At 34.4% G+C, this 22,729-nt stretch overlaps 1 protein-coding gene and 1 long non-coding RNA gene across 7 annotated transcripts in view; both read left to right on the forward strand.

The window, feature by feature from the left end:
• The window catches only part of LOC148610419 (uncharacterized), a 32,436-nt gene extending 17,048 nt beyond the window's left edge, over nt 1-15,388 (forward strand). For all 4 annotated transcript variants that reach the window (XM_088543228.1, XM_088543227.1, XM_088543229.1 and 1 more), the window contains exons 3-6: nt 1,453-1,542; nt 9,880-10,044; nt 12,643-12,732; nt 13,765-15,388. In XM_088543228.1, coding sequence (XP_088399354.1) covers nt 1,453-1,542; nt 9,880-10,044; nt 12,643-12,732; nt 13,765-13,957 — 538 coding nt within the window. In that variant the 3' untranslated portion in view covers nt 13,958-15,388. The remainder of the gene's footprint in view (nt 1-1,452; nt 1,543-9,879; nt 10,045-12,642; nt 12,733-13,764) is intronic.
• Nucleotides 15,389-17,964: 2,576 nt separating this feature from the next.
• LOC148610420 (uncharacterized) lies at nt 17,965-19,984 on the forward strand. 3 transcript variants are annotated; one of them, XR_015914558.1, is made up of 3 exons: nt 17,965-18,109; nt 19,337-19,442; nt 19,829-19,984. It is a non-coding gene; the product is annotated as an uncharacterized LOC148610420 (long non-coding RNA). The 3 variants fall into 3 exon arrangements; XR_015914557.1 differs by lacking the exon at nt 17,965-18,109 and adding an exon at nt 18,279-18,598; XR_015914556.1 differs by lacking the exon at nt 17,965-18,109 and adding an exon at nt 18,794-18,958.
• Nucleotides 19,985-22,729: the final 2,745 nt, after the last annotated feature.

The following is a 22,729-nucleotide window of genomic DNA, read 5'->3' on the forward strand; positions in this document are numbered from 1 at the left end:
ACTAATACGTCTAGCACAAATTTCCACATCCTTGACATTTGATATTTTACGGTATGAAAAATAATCACGGCACGAACCTGGACCGGAAACAAGAGAATCGTGTCGTCAAATTTCATTTGTTGCATTAAAACATTAGTTTTTTTCTAGAATATCTGACAAGAACACGAGTCAAACATCTTACTTAATAAATGTGTCTAATTTCCTTTGTTTCTAGTAATATTAACATTGAACTATGATCAAGGATTTTTTATTCAATGTTATTTCCGTTTTTGTGCTCATCAAAGAAGTTTAAATATACGTCCTGATATTATATAAAATTAAGTGGTTCTTGGTGAAATGGTATTGTTTTGAACCTAAAATTGAAAAGAATGTACATCAACATTTTTCAATTACAATTGCGAACTTAATACAATGAGTTTCCCTTTTATGGTTGTGCATTTTGATATATTGCCAGACATAAACTCGGATCCGAGAAAAAAACGATATAAGGTCTCAACAACAAAATTATAGGCTATGTAAGTCTCGTCACTTGACTCCGTGGTTTCACGAGAATGGATCCTCTACCATTCGTTATTAACATATCGTTGAGGTCAATATTTAATGCAAAATATCTTTTTGTGTAAGAAGACAAATTAAAAATGACAAATATTTAGTTCTACAGGATACAAATGTTAAGAAAATCATAAAATGGAAGATTTTGCATTGTGATGCAGAGTTACGATTTCCTGGAAGTAGACAATAAAATACAGATCGGTCTTCGGATTTCAATACGTTCTACATCGAAAATTCCGGAAGGGAAACTGTAACCAGAACGAGATATTTTTTAGGTTTTGACATATATATATATATATATATAGAAATGTCTGAAAAATTCCCAACGATGTTAGAACTGTCAAATTTGCGATGGAAATTTTTGGTCGTTCCCTTCGCGGGACTCGAACTTGTACCGCTGTGACATCTATGGCAACACAGCCTGCACAAAGTCCAGCGCCCTAAACCACTCGGCCAGCTAGGCTATATATAAATATAGCTTTCGCTGGCCGGGTCGTTCCTCCTCGTAGGATTAATCTAGGGCTGTAACTTAGTACACGATATATGGTAGTACGGGACAGTTCATTTAGATGTTATTATGTAGGATAGAGGATCAAATTAATGATGCAGGTCACTTCAAATCAATATTATACAACGTCTCAGACTGTGACGACTCTATTCGCTACACTGCTTCATCGGATCAAATTGCTATAAGGAAGATATGTAAACGTATATAGAAAGGTCTGAAAAATTCCCAACGATGTTAGAACTATCAAATTTGCGATGCAGATTTTTGGTCGTTCCCTCCGCGGGACTCGAACTTGTGCCGCTGTGACATCTATGGCAACACCGCCTGCACATATATATATGTAGAATATTCATTTTTTGGTTCCAACTTGATTTCTTTGCTTCGCTTTTCAGATTGATGCAATCGCTGATGGACGCACAGAGTGAAATTACATCTATGATGAATACAATTAACAGTTTAGATGGCCTGTTGTCAACACATCAGTATGTATCAATCTGTTATACTTTTAAAGCAACAAATAAATATGTATTTGGGAGGATGGGTACTCTACGGAGTAAAGAAACTATGACTAACGATTAAGAAGGAATATGGGAGTTGGTATCGAGGCAGGTATTGAATAATCGTAATATTAAAACCATTAATTATGTTTTATCGACACAAATAAACTAAGAAAATTGATACACCTACTTCTGTTTCATACCGACACTTAAACCTATTAAAACTATACCTGGATGATACAGGACCTTTGAAACTTTATAACAAACGTGATGGCTTTGGCTTTTAAATTGTAATAGAATGTTTTTTTCAACTGGTAGTATACCATCATTTCCAACCTTTCAAGTTAACATTTTACACCTGTTTTGGTGCTGTCGTACCTGTGAAATGTACACGGCGTTGTTTTGTAGATTGAGAATACTGTCAAATAAGCTTTACAGTCATTGGTATGTTAATCCTTTGTTGATATCATCGTTACAGAATTTTTTTCCCATCGTCATACTCTGGTTGACCGATATTAGGTTTCTCGCATATGAGATACCTTCATTGGATTCAGCCCCGTGCCGGTCCAGGTGTCAAAAGAATAGGCCTGCAGCGCTAATCTTGTTGTAAAAGGCGACCAAATATTGCTCAGAACCGTAGCCGGAGGCTAGGGCGCTCTGCCCACAGAGCAACTGGGTTGTGTACCCAAGGTGGTACAAAGGGGTACCCCTAGCGTGTTATATGCTGAGGTTGTCAGGCTTTAATACGGAAAACCTGACAGCAAACTATAGTAGTGCATCGTCTTGGGAAAGATACCATGTTCCTCGGAACGTTATAGAACCCTACTCTGGTTTTCTCTCGAAGTAGGAACCTTTGCGCTCGGCCTCGGAGGGCTAAATTGCTCGATCCTACCCATCCCTCCCTTTTTCTAGTGGCAAGTATAATTTGTCAACCCTTTTATCCTTGTGTCCCATCCCTTTTTTCATTTCATCATCATCAATTCATGTTCATCGCCTGAATATAGCTGAAATATTGCTGCTCGGGCGTTAAACCCCCATAATCAATCAATCAATCATTAGATTTAGTCTCATCGGATTGACAACCCACCGAACTTGACATGTCGGATTCACCTCCCTTGCAATGTGACGGGGCCGCTTTCGGAGCAGGCATGCTTACCCTTCCGAGCACCACTTATAACTCCCATTGGCAGTTGTGTGAGAATTCCTGTTGCAAGTGCCATTTTTTCCCTTATCTTCTCATTTGAAATAACATTTAATTCTGATATCTGCTCCGTTTTCATGTCTTGGACATAAACTTGGATATTGATATTTTTGTATTGTCCTTCAGTGAATCTTATCTTGTTCAGCAGAAAAGTCCTACTTTCGCTTGAAGATATTATTGAAACTTATGCTCAAAAAGTGCCACATTTCGGAAAATTGTCGGGAAATTCGGAGATTTGCAAAAATGGGACATCATATCTTCAATAAATAAAAGATCATATGCTTATAAAAGTGTTAGAGCATACAAAACATTCATTTAAATTTTAAAAGGAAAAAATTTCTCCTTATCAAATTTCAAATTTCCAGTTGGGGAATACGGGCCTAATCGTTCCTGGATCTTTATATTTCCAAGATCACCTATTGATCACAGCTTTTGGAAGTCAAAGGTCAAAAGTTTAGAATAAGTGTCTAATACAGGACTAATACATGTTGTACTAGATCATTTTTGTTAATTTATGTCTCTTTGTTATATTTTCATGACACTTATCTCGGGACACCCTTCCCACTAATGCCCGGAACTTTGGTCAAAGCATTTAAAAGGTCTTCCCTATTGTGGGCTTTGAGATACCCGTTTTCTGATTTACGCTTTTTTTGTTTCGTAAAATCTGATTAAAAAGATTAATTCCGTTTATGCTTTTGTCGCCGTCGGAACTTCACTTCCTGTATGGTGACATGTTTCATTTTAGTGTCGTTTGTAAGTTCTGTTATAAAATTTAAAGTGATTACACATCAATGGCCTTTAAGGAGGTAGACCTAGGGTAAGGGATATAACTCATGAAATCAGTGATATGTTTGTATCACATTCAATATCACTAAAGTCTTTCAAGATTTCATTTGAAACGGAATGAAATCAGTGTTAGTTACTTTGATGCTTATATGAGATGTAAAATGCTGAATACAAACGTTCCAATGATTTGTAAGAGTTGCGTCCCTTACCCTAGGTCTCCCTCCTTAAATAATTTATAAATTATTGTATGCGAAAATGTTCAAATACTTTTGCTATTGTGTACTGATTGAAAATCAATTATAAATTAGATCTTTTTGACAACTAGTTCTGCTGGGAGCAGTTAACGTGAAAGTTAACACTTAAGTATTAAAGTAACGTAATTTTGGCCCATAATCTATGTTTATCTAAACTGTCCTTTTGATGTACCCTTAGATTGTGACGTAATACAGCATAGCCGTATCTCTTCGATATTATTTTATTACATGGAAAGTTCCTGTATGTTGACTTCCTTTTTGATATACATATTTAATTCAAATACACGTTCTGTCAAATATAAATAAATGAAATAGTTAATTTTATAGCACCTGGCGCTTCTAGTTGTAATCACACCATATAAAATCTTAACTGTGCAACATATCGTAATGTGTATCTTTAAATGTCTCCCTTTCATTGATGAGGAAGATCTTTGATCAAGTTTTTTGTTAGATTAAACACGCAATCGCTGTAAATTACTCAATATAACTACATTTTATTGTTCAACATTTTACACTTTTATGTAGTAAAATAATGGTCTGGTGTTATTAAAGGTCTTGAGAAAATTATCGCCAGTTAAGATGTTTAAGTAGGGAACGACTACTGCAGCAAACCAATAAAATTCACACATAAAACCGGAAAACTAAAAATTGTCTACAATGTGGAATAGTTCGCGTTATTTTTGGAATGCATTCCTAAATGAAATTTATTAGCGTAGCAATTAAAGCTGTTTTTTTTCCCAATTTACGTTGAAAGTGTAATCATGTAATGCAATCCTATCGCTATGATCTTTGTAAGAATACATATATATATATATGTTTATGTTTTACTAGACAAAAAAGAACAATATTTATTGGAGTTGCAGAAATGAAAGCATAGTTATGTAGAGTGCCATCAAATTATCATAAAAAGGATGATTCATTTCTAACCTAATATTTTATCATAAGTAGTATATAATAATTCATTTAAAAAAATCTATGCAATGTTTGTGTCTAAGGTAATTCTGTATATTATGATATAATTTTAGATTGTCGATGTTCAAAATTGGGCGGGAAATTTCCCGAGCTCATTCGTATAATAAATCCATTGGAATGTACTCAACCAACAATTACTGACACTTTCACTGATAAGAAAAATCTATTAGGCCTTTTGAACTTCTCAGAGGCGGAATTGGCTTACATTTTCATCCAGGTTGGGTTGTTGTCTCTTTGGCATGTACACCATACATATTCTCGTTATATACGAACATTTTTGACGTTTCTAATATTGGCGGATTATAAGGAGGGAGACCTAGGGTAAGGGACATAACTCATGAGGTCAGTGATATGTTTGTATCATATTCAATTTCATCAAAGGCTATCAAGCTTTCATTCGACACAGAATGAAATCAATCTAAGTTACGTTGATGCTTATATGACATTGATGTAAAATGCTGAATACAAACGTTCCAATGATTTTTAAGGGTTATGTCCCTTACCCTAGGTCTACCTCCTTAAGCTCAGAGTAAATATTTTGCGAAATTTATTTTGACGATTTTAAACCGTCCTCCAAAATTAGCACCCAACGAAAATTTCCCGCAATACAGAATCCGTTGAAATTTTCAAATGTTGTCTTGTAAAAGATAAAAATGAATTAATTTGGTAAAAATTTACACTTTATGGTGGTAGTCGTTACGATTACAGAAGCTAATATATAACTTCACCTCTTTCCTTTTATTAAATAATTCGACTATTTATACTTTTTTATGCTGTCCCTCAATCTTTTCATGACTTATAGAAGTGTCAAATTATGTCATTAAACATTTCATGGTGCTTTATGATAGCGAAAGAGCCCAGCTTTCCCTGATACTTTTATTTTATAATTATTTTTTTTCTATTACTTTTTATCATGACATTATTTCAAACTAATAGTTTCAAATACAGTCTCTTAAGGATTGTTTCTGAGATTAGTCATATGTTTTATGAAGGAAGTTTTTAATATCATAAGGACCAATTTAGTAAAAGGGCACCAATTTAATGTTCATGTAATTATTAAGGTTACTCGCTTGGCATACTTTTCTAAATGAGGGGGTAATAACAGATTTACCGAACGGATAAAATCTGCGCAATATTCAAAAAAACTTATGTAAAAATAAAGTCAGTATAACAAATGACAATACAAAGGTAAAAACCGGAAAGTTTGAACCGCTGAAATAGTCCTGATTTTGTACAGGCATTTCCGATGGAATAAAGCGGGTTTTGATTGTTTTCTGCTATCAACAGGAACACTTCAAAGTGCAATTTTAGTTATGCCTCGTTTTGTTGATATAGATTTAAATGTTTATATTGGAGCGCCTTTGAAAGTAAAACGCTTACGCTGTACTCTTAAGTGACCACTTGAACGATTTAACGATAGCCATTATCAGACACACAACGTGTGTCATAGGAAGTCTCGCATATTATTGTTGGTCGAGATAAAGCGGTACATTATCAACCAAATTAAATGTTTTCTGAAAAATTTGTATAAATAGCCCGTCTCTCATTAGTTAAAAAAACTCGAACATCGCTCACAAAATTATCTCTTTCAGATACTAGCCTCATAATGTTAATTTCAATTAATACAAAATTCAACATTGCGATATTCAGTGGTATTTTAAGAAGACAAACCTTTGAAATTTCACTGCAATCTATCTATCAATTTGAATGAATTAATGATACAAAGCATTTAGGACCAGAGTCAGTCTGAAAGTTCTTCTGTAAATGAAATGCACCAATAAGCTCATATGAAAATAATAGGTTTATATCAAATGTAAGTTTAAGGAGGTAAACCTAGGGTCAGGTACATAACTCTTGAAATGAGTGATATATTTGTATCATATTCATTATCACCAAAGCCTATCAAGCTTTAATTTGAAACAGAATGTAATCAGTCCAAGTTACTTCGATGCTTACACGATATTGATGTAAAATTGTGAATACAAACGTCCCAATGATTTGTAAGAGTTGTGTCCTTTACCCTAGGTCTACCTCCTTAAATATATTTTGACTTTATAAAAGTTTGTCCAAACATCAGAGTACAAGTATCTCTGTACATGCCAAAAACCATAAGAAACAAATAATTAATGAAATCAGCTTTGAAATAACAGGGTCAACATAAACAAGACTTTAGTCTGATAATTAAAAAAATGGTTTTGCCATTTTAGTGGCGGATCCAGATATTCCGGAGAAGGGGAGCTAACTATCCGAAAGGAGGGTCTGCTCTCGTGATGTTCTATATAATCAATCAAATTTTACGAGATCGAGGACCTCCTCCTTGAATCTGTCTGCGTGTTTTGTTTTATGGTCGTCATCATGAACTCATGGATCGGTACGATGTATCCGATGCATGATAATAACTGATTTGTTCAATCGGTCATATTTTTTCCTCTTTCGTCTACCCCGGAATTGACTTTTAATGAGCAGCTCGGCGGGTATTTCTAGAAAATCAGAGGAAGCTTATTGTATTGGTGCACCTGGTCCATGCTCCCAGTTTTCAGTGGAGTCTGAGTCGCTCATATTTTTTGCATGAATCGCCTCCTGTCTGATTTTGATAAATACTGCTATTTAAACATATATAGTTACCTATTTACTGCTATTCAGTTTTGGCAATTCATCTCTCATAACTGTGACATAGTCTTCATGCATGCCAAATATTTTCGAGAGGATATTAATTTTTTTTCTACATCAAGCTTTACCTTAGACATATTCATTGACCTACCATTGAAATTTGGATATACAATTTTGTCATGTTCCCATTGCACTTTGGACATTTATGTTGGCCGACCAAAGCTTGATTAACCGATCACGTGACCCATTTTTATTGCACATTTTGACATTGTGTTGATCTTTTTGTGCATGGGAAGTTTTATTCTATGAACTGGTATACTTAAAATATGAACATCGACGAAATATATTGTAAAATTCAGCTTAAGGCAAGTTAGCTATACCCTACTAGTCATTAATAAAGAATCTATTATGTTCCTAGCTTACCCTGTCAGTGCACCTGGTTCATTCTCACAGTTTTTAGTGGGGTTCGAGTTGCTCATTTGATTTTGTTACTTTGTATGTAATATATTGGTTATTTCATGTTCTGTGTTGTATGTGTCTGTTTTCCATGTTCTAGTCTTTGTCCCAGGATCACATTCATTTGATTTCCGCTAGGATTTTGGTTCTCTTGAATATACTTACTAAAACTCACTAGGTAAAACAATTAGATGTAGGCGAGCCAATGACCGAATCCGTTAAGGGGGTAGACCTAGGGTAAGGGACATAACTCATGAAATAAGTGACACGTTTGTATTATATTTTATATTCAATTTCACCAAAGCCTATCAAGCTTTTGTTTGAAGCAGAATAAAATGAATCATATAAGAATAAGTTAATTAGATGCTTACATAAGATTGATGTAAATTGCTGAATACAAAAGTTTGAATGATTTTTAAGAGTTGTGTCCCTTACCCTAGGTCTACCTCCTTAAATACTGTATATACACCCATGTGAAATGTTTGTATATATCTTTTGTGATTCGTGACAAAAAGCAACAAAATATAACATCACAGACATAGATAGAACGACAACATCGTCAAACAAGAAGTGAGTGTTCAACGAATTCAAGATACTCGACGTCAAATCTTTGACATAACAGAAGGAAACTGGCAAAAATTTCCAGAACAAGATGAATTGTAAAGAATAACATACAAACAACACAAAAATCGAAACAAGTCATCAAACAGGAAAAAAAAGTACCAAGGGTATGACCGAACGAATGGAAACTTTGGCAAAAAAGTCAAGAAAAACGAACAGGGTTAATTTCATACCACTATGCAGAACTTATACATGGCATTTAAACAAATGAAAAGAGTGTTAAACGAATCAAAGATGCGAGACATCAGTACTAAGCTTCTGACCTATCAGAAGGAAACTGATAAATATAGGAAGAAAAGCGAGTAAGGTTAACGAAAAACGACGAACAATGTTCCGATGGGCCCGGCCTGTAAACAAAGCCAATTATATCATGCACAAAAGATTGTAGTGTAGTTTAGATGTAAAGTATAGATCTTATTACAGAGAGGAATATTTTCATATAAAAATATAGTATATGTACACCAAAAAAGCATCGTCTGGTCAATGGGTTTTTCTACACCATGAATCACCTATCATAGGCGGTGTCTGAATTTTATATGTACTTTAAAATAGAAATAACCGAGGTTTGTATCGTTGGATATCAGTTGAAAAACTGGAAACAGGTACTAGTTCGTGTAGAAATTTGTGGTAAGCATTTTACGCGAAATGGTACCTTCCATTAAGAAATGTAATTATGGTTCATAATCTGTGTTATCTATTGTCAACTGGTAAAGGTACTTCAACATTTCTTTACCTTTTGGCGTACACTTTGAACTGTGACGAAGCATTTCACATCAATCTATGTCATATATATTTTAAGTGCTTAAAAATGTTATAATAGTTTCTCTTATTCCTTTTATTTAATTCAGATATACATTATATCGACTAAAGATTAACTGGAATGTTCTTTTCATTAGCTTCTTAAGCATCTTGTCATAACAACACAAACATGTTTACTGTGCAACTTCTGTGAATGTGTATCCTTAATTAAAAACTCATCTTAAAGACTTATAATCGTTTTCTGATTTACTACGTATCTCTCTGCTAGATTATAGTAGTTTCAAATTCGCCAAGCTGTTTCCGGTTTTTACTAATTTGCATGAAGGGACACTAAGTATGGTAGAGGTTTAAAAGCTTTGAAAAAGCGAATACACCTTTTGCGTAGGAGATTGTTCCCTTGTCGCTCTTCATAAGATTATATGTATTATTTATCAGACAAATAAAGAAAAAACATTTGTTTAGCCGTAAAACAGTTGAAGCAGTTAGATTTGTACCGGTTAAGGCACTACAAGGTATAGTTCCATCTTGTTTTGTTTTGTTTTGGTTTTTTTTGTTGTTGTTTTTTTTCTGCACCAATTTCTAAATTTTATATGGATTAGTACTTACAAGAGGGTATTTCTTATAATAATTTGTTCTTCATACAATTTGTTTCTACTATTTTAGGAAAAGAGCATGCAGATTGGGTATTAACAGTCATCAATGTATCTTGGCGGAATATGATAGCAGAAAACAATCTCATGAATATTTAGCAGGTGGCGACAGTCCGGGAAAGCGATCTTTGATATCCGATGAGAAATCAAAAATACTTTCTAAGGATGAATTAAAAAGGTAAATAGTATTAGGGAGGTTTAATCTTTAAGAGGACAAAGTATTAAGCCAGAGTGGCTTTATCAATGACAACTGAAGTTCTAGTAGACTTGGGACGACTTGTCCGGCTGGGTTTCCCATATGATCAAATACGAAACTAGCTTACTCTAAATTTCAGGTTGTTAGTCTCATTCGGAAGTATTCGATATTCTTCCAATATAACAATAAATTCCCAAAGCCAAAAGTTCCACTGAATGTAACTTCCTGTCTGATTGAAAACAGGCTCTCGGTGCTTCAAGTGTTATATCTTGAATTCGTATGTATCATCATTATGAGGGCTTCATCCTCCACATTGAAATGGATAGCTAGCAATTAATATACAAAAAGTAACATTTTTTTATAACTGCCAAATCACATGGTCGGTGGACGTGCATAAAGGAATAATAATTAAAGTCACGGAAAAACGATTGGATCTTAAATTCTCTATAAAATTCTGCATTTTCACAAGACAATGTTGCACTTAAGTTTCATTTTACTAGCAATTTAAAACTAGATTCTCAAAAAAGAAATGACAATTACATTTTCTTATGTGCAATGATTGGCTTAGTGCCTTATTCTTCCGCAAGGTAAATCCTTACTCTGATTGCCTTTCCGAGAGAAATAGTCCTTATTTTATCGAGCGCTTAACATTGTAAAAATAAATTGAAGTACTTTAAACAATTTGGAATGGAACCATATAATTTAATTTTCTCTTGGAAGATAAAAAAAGAAAGCGTATCTTTTTTTTTTGGCTTGGTTCCGTTGTTTCAATATGTTTTGGTGTCACAATGACATTAGTGCATACTTATATATATATATAAAACAGTACGTACTAGAATCTAATTACTTGGGGAATATTTTATTACACGACGTGTCAAAATAATTGCTATTGCTTTTATAGTAAAGGAAACGGTCGGTAATTTGCTTTTTATTCCTATCTAAGAATCTGTGAATGAAAGGGAACGATTTTAAAACTTGACGCTTTATTGCAATTTAAAGATTTGTTGATTAAATTAGGGAAATAGGAACAAAAAATCGGAATGTAGCAATATAGGTTTGATGGGTAATCTCGTTATGTTCACGCGACTACGATAATACGCCTCGAGGGACGAGTTAGTAGTATTTATCGTCTGATTAAAATCAAATGAACAAGATATATTGCCATTTATACTGATTGATTTTGTCATAATTGTTTTATGAGTTACTAGGTGTTTACATGCGATACATTAATAGCACTGAATACAAACAAGCAATTTCCGTTTGTCATGTAAATTGACAAATGAGTCCCTCATATCAACGACAAGTTTGAACCGCGACACTTAATCAAATAATCCCTTATGTCAATGTAAACAATTAAGCTGTTTCGGAAGTGACGTGAGTTGATGGAGTAATTTTTATTAAATTCCTCTTATTCGTTGTAATGACAAAATGATATCTTTTTTAATTGCAATAATAATAAGTTCTGTATGAATGCCTATATATAATTTTGTTGCAAAGGTGACCGTTTACACATTCTATCGTTTGAGACTCTCGGATAGCCTAGGGCTAAGGAATCACATCTTTTTTAACGGCCCTCCTTTTTATTGGCAAATTTATTATTTTTATGTGTAAAATTGACTAAAATGGTAAATAATGTCCTTGTATCCCCCTTTTTCTGAGGAACCCCAGCTGGCACCTCTCTTTTTCAAGGTGTTTGGATCCGCCCTAGTGAATATGAAGAAAATATAAACAGTGTAAAAAATATAATAGTACAACAAAATCTGTTTTAACCGGTCCCTGAAAAACCGGAAACTCGTCTAAACAAGACACTTAAAGTAGCACTCCAACTAAGAATCATGCAAAATTTAATTGATGGGTGAAAAACCTACATATTTTTATTTTTGATATTTTGTTTGAATTGCCATATTAAACCGAAATAGAATACTAAAATACTATAGAATATATTGGTTTCTCAATGTTGATTATCTGTTAAGAGCAGACAGATTGAATGAATAATTACACATTTCATAGTATCGACCCGCTGACAACTTAATTACAAACAAAAAAAGAGAAAACATGAAGCCTTTTTTGGGGTATATCTCATTTTTCAGATTTTGGAACCAAATTAAAAACTTAGACTTGTTATGTGATCAGTAACTGTTTCGGAACAAGAATTGAATTTGGTGGGTTTTTGACATGCATTAATCACCTCCTCCTGTCTGATTTTTATAAAGACTGATACTTAAGATGTCCCTTTATGTAAGTTTAAATGTATGTTTAACCTGAATAAACTGAACACCGGTCCTTACAGTCCAAAGATTTCAATTTGGACAGGTTTCACTGTAGCTACTCTTTTAATTTGTCGTTTAAGGAGGTAGACCTAGGGTAAGGGACACAACTCTTACAAATCATTGGAACGTTTGCATTCAGCATTTTACATCAATCTCATGTAAGAATCAAAGTAACTTGGACTGATGTCATTCTTTTTCAAATGAACGCTTGATAGGCTTTTGTGAAATTGAATATGATACAAACATATCACTGATTGCAGGAGTTATGTCCTTTACCCTAAGTTTACCTCCTTAATATATTTTGTTCTAGATTATTGGATGATATTGTGAAGAAACGAACAGATTTGAACAACATGCGGGCTTTGCTTAATGACGCTAATGACAACATTATACAAAACAGGTACAAATCAAAGTATTTGTTTACACAGTATGAAGTATACAGTTGATCGAGTTACGGCGGTAACAAAGTGCATACCATCATGATGGTGACAGGCAACTATCTGGGAAAGTCGAAATTATTATTTAATAGGGAAAAAACGAATGTAAATCTGAAAAGCATGTTAATCAAATGATACCTAAAAATGCGCCTGTTATGGTTGGATATCTTTGTCAATTGGTTTGTGGTAAACTATGCTTAATCTTGCTGCCTTGTGACCGATAACAAATCCGCTCGTAATTCATTACTGTAAACCGTATTTAACGGCACAATCCTGTATTTTATCAGATTTTTACTGATTGGGTTTCAGTCGTCTCATGAGCACCCGCCTACGTTTTTACTTCAATTGTCACATATAAATACCAGCCATTGGAATTTTCAACTTGCCTTGGCGGAGAGACTATCCATATTTTGCATCTTGTATTGTTCAGCTACCTTCATATTGTAACATATGCCAGTTGTCATAAACTTGCCTTTATTTTTCCCAATGATTCAGCATGAACGCAACTTTCAAAGAAGTCTTAGTCATTAATTAACATAGGAAAAGAAATCTATTCTGTTTAAAGATTCTAACATTCGCTTAGATAAATTATAAAGCTCTTTAAATACTGCGTTTAGCGACATATGGACAACACAGTTATTACTTTGTGGTCAATTATACCATTATGGTAATTCAAAATAACCTATGACCGGTCAATGCACCATATCAATAAAATATGGAAACAAGTAAATATTTAAATTTCGGGTTTTCACAGTGGAGACCAATAGTCTTAAGTCGACGAGCATTCTCAAAATACACTTCCGCAAAGTATGGCTTGGGCAGAACAAAAAAATATTACAAAATGGCGCATTTTTGTTTGTTTGGTTGTTTGGTTGGTTGTTTTTTTTGTTTTTTTGTTTTTTTTTTAAATTGTTTAACCCACTGCCTATTTCTTAAAGAGTAATGAACTTAAAAATTACATCATTAAAATGTTGGAACATATTCTTTTCTTGTAGTAAAAGGACGTGCACGGTAGAGTTGGGAGGAGCATGCCGAACAGAATGGGCGTCATCAATAGCAGACCAGTACTACTACCTTAAGTCCCCGAACAGTCCGGGACGGAGACGTAGGTCATTCCGGAAACCTAAATCAGTTGTTAAACTCTTTCACAGTCGACTCAATGAAATAAAGAAGAGGCACTCCGTTTAGACTGTTATACATATAACTGGGAATACGACAATATATTATTGATCTCTTTTCAGTATTTTACCTTTACCATTACATTACATTTTTTTATTGTGCAGCATTGAGGTATTGAAGAATCTTCATTACTTGCATTGAATTTTAATAAAAAGACCAACACAAGGATTGATATTTAAAAGTTATCCATGATTTGGATATGCATTGAAGTTTTAAGTAGTAATCTTAAATACGCAAACCAGCAAAACTACTATAAATGACATATCTCCAGATTAGTAACTTTTTAGACAAAATATTATCAATGTCAGAAAAAAATAACAAAAATTAATGGTGATTATGATTGTGTATGTATTGAATGTTGAATTAAATGTATAGAAATAATTTCATGTATCAGAAATATATGCACATGCCTTTATTACGTTGTGTTGCTATCTGAATACACGAATTAACGGGAACGACGGAGAAAATGACCGTGTGTAGTACATAGTGGTGGGTTTCAGGGGGGAAAATGTCGATTTTGAGCTAAATTTTGGCAAATGAGCTAAATTTTGGCAAATGAGCGAAATTTAGTCTAAAAGCCCACGACCTTTTCAAAATCTCTAATTCCGTATCTGGTACAAGGTACACAATAACTGGACGCTTGATAATATTCCGTTCTTAATCCATTGATTTCTCAATGGCGGTGGTATAATTATGCTGGGGACTGAAATTCACGTATTTGATAAAGTATGTACAATGAATCAGTTATATACAGAATAAGTTAGAAGCCTGAATTAGTGAAATATTAATTAATAAGAGGTTGAAGGGAAATAGGGTACACAAAAAATGTATCATTGATTAAAAGTGGGCGAGGAAATAGGGAACCGTAAAAGGTCTTGTTATCTTGAACCTATGTAGAATTTACCCCAAAAAATCGAGTTTCCTTATGTACCGTAACTTACTTATTCTCTTCACATCCTGAATTTAAAGCGTGATTCATTAATAAAACAAGCATAAATTTATTTGAATCTCTCATAATATGCTTTCATATGAATATGTGTACAAGATTTATGTTTTGCCATCCCATCTTCCCATCTTGATTATATACGCATCAATCTCCTATTCAGACCGAATAACCGCTGATTTATTACGTACCACTCCGCTAGCGTATTAGCTATGCTATTCGAAATGCGAACATGCATTCTAAGACTTTAAAATCTGCGAAGCTCTTAGCGGTTTATTGTACAAACTTGAATAAAAACGCAGGGTTAAGCACTGAGTAACACTCTGAAACAGCGAATATAATTCTGTGCAGAAGATGCACATGTATATCGAACCATTTACTCGTGGATCTCGGACTAGACTGTAATATACCTGATAGGGTAAAATAATTCAGAAAAAAATGTGGTGTTTTAAGAACATGTTACATGTTTTTGTTGCATTAAATGGGACTTTTTAATATATATGTGTTGTTTTTATACCCCACTAAACAAGTGGATGTTATACAGAAATCATTTAGTCCGTCCGTCTGTCATTTCATTCATTTTTTTTGCCTAAGAATTATATTCCAGAAATGTACCAATCCGCGGCCTGGGATGTGATAGATGTCCGCGACTACCTAGTTAAAATACAAATCATAGACGGACCCAAGTGAGGGGCGGGAACCCCTCCCCTCTTCAGCTTGAAAAGTTTGGTTAATTATAAAGAAAAAAATAACTGGCACAGATGTGGGCTTAAATTTCTTGATTTCTGTTCCCACCACTGCGTATTACAGGTTATTACTACACCTATATGTATCACAGAACAGATGCAATGAATAAAAAGCACGGATAATCTTTAAATTCATTGCAAATATTATTACTCCGTTAACTATAGTTTCATACCTAGAAAGTGCCATACATCAGAATCATGCACATATGGTACGAATCATTTATGCAAGAATCGAGAAAAATTTGTGAGCTACCATCAACCAACAATGAAAATTATCAAGTATAATCATCGGATCTTAATTGACAGTCTCTGTAAGAATCAGGCAGTGGATGAAACATAGTATGAAAAAAAAGCATTTCAAAGGTTAATTTCAATTCATTTTGTACACCGTCAGAATGAAAAAAGGGATTTTCAATATCATTTTTGAACATTGAATTATAATTTCATTAAAATGCACTGTAATTAAACATTGCAAAGGCAGATAACTTTGTCAAAACTCTAATTTTCCTAACATTCCCTTTAAAAATTTCTGAGTAAATTCAGTGATGCCGAGATCTAATATGGTCTTTTTAAGTCGCTAATATTGTTAGCGACTTCTTGCACTCGTAAATACAATACTTTATATTCGCATAATGATTTGTATTATTATTTATTACTACACCACATTACGCTGCTGATCGATGCCGTGTTTATCGTCAATTCTAGCTTCATACGAGTTCAATATTTACTTCTTAAAAATATCAAACACATGTCTACGTGTGTTTTTTGCTTGTATGAGAATGGGAAGCTTACATTAAAAGATGAAATGATCGGTTAACATTGAACGTAATGTAATATTACCCAATTCCCAATTCAGACACAGGGGCTCGTCACAATTGACTATATAGGTCATAAACATTATCAGGACCACGATATATCTGATAATGTTTACGACCTACAGATCAGTTCTAATCTCTCACAAAACTGTCCTAGAACTGTTCAAAGACAGATTTAGGGCAGTTCTAGAACCAACTCTTCTGACATTTCTAGCAGTAGAGCCGGTTCTACTAGTAGAACTCTTCTCGTAGAACCGACACTCTAGAACTGCCAGAAGAGCTTGCTCTAGTAGCAGAACTGTCAGCAGAGCTGGCTCTAGTGGCAGAGCTGCCAGAGGATCTGGCTCTAGTAGCAGAATTGTCAGCAGAGCTGGCTCTAGTGGCAGAACTGTCAGAGGAGCTTGCTCTAGTGGCAGAACTGTCAGCAGAGCTGGCTCTAGTGGCAGAACTGTCAGAGGAGCTGGCTCTAGTGGCAGAACTGTCAGAGGAGCTGGCTCTGGTGGCAGAACTGTCAGCAGAGCTGGCTCTAGTGGCAGAACTGTCAGCAGAGCTGGCTCTAGTAGCAGAACTGTCAGCAGAGCTGGCTCTAGTAGCAGAACTGTCAGAGGAGCTGGCTCTAGTAGCAGAACTGTCAGCAGAGCTGGCTCTAGTGGCAGAACTGTCAGCAGAGCTGGCTCTAGTAGCAGAACTGTCAGAAGAGCTGGCTCTAGCAGCAGAACTTTCAGAAGAGGTGGCTCTAGTAGCAGAACTGTCAGAAGAGCTGGCTATAGTAGCAGAACTGTCAAAAGAGCTGGCTCTAGTAGCAGAACTGTCAGAAGAGGTGGCTCTAGTAGCAGAACTGTCAGCAGAGCTGGCTCTAGAACTGTTATATAACACCTTTATAACTGTCCTAGAACCGGTTCTTGAAGGCTTAGAACTGATTTTATCTATATGTAGTCACCTGTGTCTGAATCGGAGACAGAGTAATATCACATTAAGTTCAATTCTAACCGATCATTTCTTCTTTTAATGTAAACTTCCCGTTCTCATACAAGTAGCACACGTAAATACTGGGACCATGATAATGTTTACGACTTATATAGTCATTTTCAGCTGTTTAATCTGGTTCCCTGGTCAATATATATCATATGCCACCCAAAGATCACTAAAATTTGAGAGAAACTTGCGGGACAAAAATATTACCCACACTTCCAGTTATTTTGTTTGAGAAACATTCGGGTCATCACGGTTACGAAAGAGTAATAATATCAAGGGAACCAAGATTCTAGCGGAAGTCACCGGATTTTAGAGCATATCGAATTCGTGCCATTTCGGATGTTGAAAGCAAGCCAAAATCAGTAGCATAGAATATTTGACGATTGGCGACTTAGAAGACTTCATTCTTTAATTTAAATAGAGAATGCATCCTTGAGTGAAATAGTATTGTCAAATCGGTGTATATATATAATTTATATGGACGAAGCGTCAGCAACGTCCTTTATATGTAAAATCAGCCCATGGAAACAGAAGTTCGGAATTCTCGGACTTTTACATGACTTTTGAACTAAAATCAGACTTCCGAACGGTATTTTGTGAAAAACCATGCTGTCAGATTGGGGGGGGGTCGTCTGAATTTGAGTTTTGTGTACTCACATATGGACATATATTCCACCAAAAAGTAAGTGACACATTAAGGTGAATACAAATGAACCTGAAAATCGTAGTTTGAGATAATTCCAAACCTTCTACAAAAAACGCCAAAGTATTTAAAATTTTCTCCATTGTGTTTTTTTTTATCAGCAGCTTGCTTATGAACTTCGGCATATTTGTCGCTAAATTAATGTTTTATTTTAGTATATTTTTTCATTTCGAACATGACAGTTTGTTTTTATTTCAATTGTTTGCTATATTTTTTTGTTTTTATATTTTTTGTATATCAAAACATTGATTAGCACGAATATTAATGATATGCATTCATTATTGTTTACAGTGCCGCCATGATGAAAATACCAATATTTTATTTAGCTCGAACACAGTTACAATAATGAAGAATTATGATAAATAACTTAAATGTTTATCATATACCATGTATTTGTTAATTATAATTTGTCTAAATCATGTGCTGTAGTCTAAGTAAATGAGTGCAGTTCAAATTACAGGAGATATGGTACACAAAAAACTTTCTTAAGCCTTATACGTGTACTGTATACATGTTCCATAGTCCATACAAACATTTTTAAAGACATGAAGAGTTGTCGTTGAGTCAATGACTGTTGATTTTCATTTAAATGAAACAGTCTATGATACAAACTTGTTGAACATGATGAGTTGTACAGTTACTTGATTATAGGTAACACAAAACCTTACAAGAATCTGTTATTTGTGTATACAGTACCCCATATTTCATTTTTGAGAACAAAAATAAATTCATGTACAAGGTCAAGGAAACTCCAGTGAAACAAGTATTGCTGAATAGTTGACCAAGAGCAATCAAAAACAATATTTAATGTTCCTTGGTATTGTACATGTAAGTCATATGAGAACATTTCATACATAACTTGAGGTAAACTACATGAATTATATGATTTAGAAATTAATCTAAACATTAACATTTGTATGACCTTATATAAGACACAATTTCCAATTTTTTAAGAAGTTTATCGTGCTATATTTTTTTTTCACTTTTTTTAGTAGATCCATAAATACAAGATGTTGACTTACATTGTATATCTGTAACTAAGGATAAGGAACTAGTTTTGTCAGTCATCAGATTTCTTTTGCACAGTATGTTGTCATGAACATGTACAATTATACCACAGTCATGACAGTATGATGAAAGTCTATCCATGTTGATTTTCAGTATCTCTTTCCATATTAAAAGGAAATATGTTTTGCTATTTTCCAGAAAATTTTGGATGCAGCCGTCATGTTCACCTACCAATGATACAAGTTACCAGACAAGTCATACATAACAGGAAGCTCTGTTCAAATGAAGTATGATAATAGATTGTGTAGGTATTTGAGGTTCTGTATACAATATTTTTATGCCTTGTTTTTATTTTTTAATTAATATTGATTTGGGGTGTTCCAAAGGTAGGAACCACCTCTTTTGTTGGGAAATGTTGGAAGTAATGTGGAAATTTTTTTGCAAAAACGAGGAAATTAATAGCTTTGACCCCCACTTTCACAGTTCCCATGACACTTAAATGAAGGTTGTAGCATAGACGTAATATTTTAACATAATGTGATGTTTTGTTTGAAGAAAAAAAAACATCCAATGAACCATATAATGTAGGGTTTACTTAAATAGAGGTCTACTTCAATACAGAAATCATGAATCACAATTACTTTGAACATGAGTATTATGTATATTTATTACTGATTTTTATACTTCCAGGTCATCCATGGCATATATATGACTGAAAAGAATTCATACATGTAGAATTTAGATGATCTTCAATGCTGTTCAAATCTCTGCTTACACTGTAATGAAAGCTGATATGAAGCTGAAGTTTGAAAATAAAGATTTTCAAAATCATATTTCTTATGCAAATGTACAAGGTTTAAATGTGTTGTGCTTCAAAAGTAAAAGTCACTTTCATACATGTATACAATAACAGCCATGTACACTTCTTGACAGTACTATCCTGGAATACAACCTAGAATCCCTTGCACTGCAAGGTTTCACTCTATCAAATGAGCTAAAAAATACTTCATTGTTTTCTGTAGATTAGGTTGATTATGGTCTTTTGTAAACAGTTTTACTTTATTTGTTTTTGGGCCTTTTTATAGATTGCTTAATGGTATGTGGTTTGCCCATTATTGATAACCATGTGGTGATTTCACTTGTAGAAGCTTAATCGTTACTTGCTTGGTTTTTTGAATGACTATCTCATTGGCAAACATAAATGGTACATGTATTTAAGTTTTCTACTTATGACAAGTGAGTGCTAAATCTTTCACTGCTTCTCAAACAAGTAATTTTGTGTAACAACTATTTGGCTAAGCAACTGTTGATTCTGTGAGGTAGCACTATGAAACCGCCTCAAAATGTCATAATAGTAGAGTAGTATAAAGCAGGATCATTTCATACAGTAAAACATTCTTGTCCTGAAATGCAAGAAATAATTGCAATATGCATTGAAACCACAACCAATCAAAGTGTCTGGAGCCGTTCCTGTTCACTAACCTGTAAATAGCTTTCATCATATTTTGCTTTAACCGTTTAGCATGAAACAAGTTGCCTGTTTTGAAACTATGCTAGAGGTTGTCTGGCAAGCTATTTTCTGACTTAGTGCCATCCTGGGGTATAGTGGAACGGAATTCCAACCTCTTACGTTGTAGGAGTAACAGGGACGGATCCAGGATTTTAGATAGGGGCGCACAGTAAAATTCTGCCCAGCGGAGCGAGGTGACACAAATTTTGAGGTTATTTTTTTTGAAATATTATAGAGTGGGTGCAATGTAGATATCTTTTGTGGTAAAATTAGCGAGAAGTTTAAAGTTTCAACTTGAAACCGCCTAAATCTACCACTGACAACCCATGCTTTGCAAATTTTAGGGGGCGTACGCCCGCCACTCCCCCACCCGAATACGCCTCCGAGTAACCATGTTGATTTTTATGAGTGGGGGCCGGGGCCAGAATCACATTTGAAATAGAAAGGCAGGACAAGATATATGATTTTATATAAATACATGGATGCAATAGGCGAAAAAAAGGTTCTGGTTTGAATATTACATAAAAAGATCCAGGACACAAAATTTGACTATATAGCCCCCTTTTTCCCCTTACGATTCAAATGAATATAGAAATTGATCATTATTTACCTGGGAGGGGGGACTGGTCATTTTGAAATTATATAAAATTTTCTTGACCCCCCATGATATTTTCTTATTTCCTTAAAAACATTTTTTTTCAAATGTGATACACCCTCTATTAAACATGCGTATGGAGTTCATATAACAACTCCCACATTATGCCAGAGCTTACCGAAACTACGCAGAGTTTTTTTTATCTCGCTAGAATTATAACAAATAAACTTCTGGAACAGGGTTGTGTTGCTACAAGATTGAAGTCATCCCTATAGAAGTTTTATGTTGTGGTCGTCATCATGAAATCGATACGGTGTATCCATCTGCGTCATGAAAACTGATTTGTTCAACATGTCATGGTTTTCCTTTCCTCTTTCGTCTACCCCGGACTTGACTTTTTATGAGCAACTCGGTGGGTGTTTCTAGAAAAGCAGAGGACGCATACCCTATTGGCGCACCTGGTCCATGCCAAGTTTTTAATGGAGTCATAGTTGCCCGTTTGCTTTTGTTAATTTGTATATTTGATTTTAACAAAATTTCATATTCTTTGTACGTCTGTTTTCCATGTCTGGTCTTTGTCCCTGGATAACATTCTTCTTATTACCGTTATAACCGTAGTTCTCTTGATTACTCTTTGAAGCAAAAGCAGCTGAGATGTTAAAGAATTCTTACAATAAAAAATTCAAGTCTTCAATTCCAAAACTTGATACTTTGGAAAAGTCTGATCAAAATCAAGCAGAATCAGACACAGCTCTTCATATTCAAGATATTGGTGAGGAAATTGAATCGTCAGCAGATAAGTCGGACCAATTTGATTTTATAACTGTAAATGTTTTAGGTCCTGATGGTTATGTTGATGTGTGAACTTGATTTTACCAGAGATCGTGCATTTGACAATGAAATAAAATGTTTAATGGTGGTAAAATATGTTTTAATTTGACTGGTGTAATGCTCTGCTTAAGTAAAAATTTGGATCCCCCTTGAAATCCACTTACAGAAAAAATGACCCCCCTGGATATATGTACTTGCTTTGTTTAAATTTTCAAATAAATGTCTACGGTTTGAATATTATTTGTAAATTATTATATAAAGGATATCGAATCTAGCGGTTTAACCAAAAAAACAAAGCTGTTATATATGCACGTGGCTAATTACAATATTCGTTATGTTTCGGCTAAGTTTACAGCCAACGAAATGAACATCTCGTTAGCGAGAACACAGCGTTACTTTATATATTTATCGGGAATTTTTAAAGAACCCAAAGCTTTTCCGAGAGGAAATAATCGCCATTTTCTTGCCGGATATTTCTCTGTTTCCTTCCCCTTTCCCTATGATATCCCCTGGTAAAATGTAAGACCAAACCTATGAATGGTTAAAAAATATTCAGACGGAAGGGAAGAAATTTGTCGACATGGAAGTAGCTCATTGTGCAAGTGCGGACCCTCTGTTTTTTTTTATTTGTTTGTTCTTTTAAAACGTCGATGGA

The sequence above is a fragment of the Perna viridis genome, chromosome 8, assembly GCF_037379345.1.
Source record: "Perna viridis isolate PV_CMFRI_1.1 ecotype Kerala chromosome 8, ASM3737934v1, whole genome shotgun sequence".
Taxonomy (NCBI): Eukaryota; Metazoa; Mollusca; class Bivalvia; order Mytilida; family Mytilidae; genus Perna; species Perna viridis.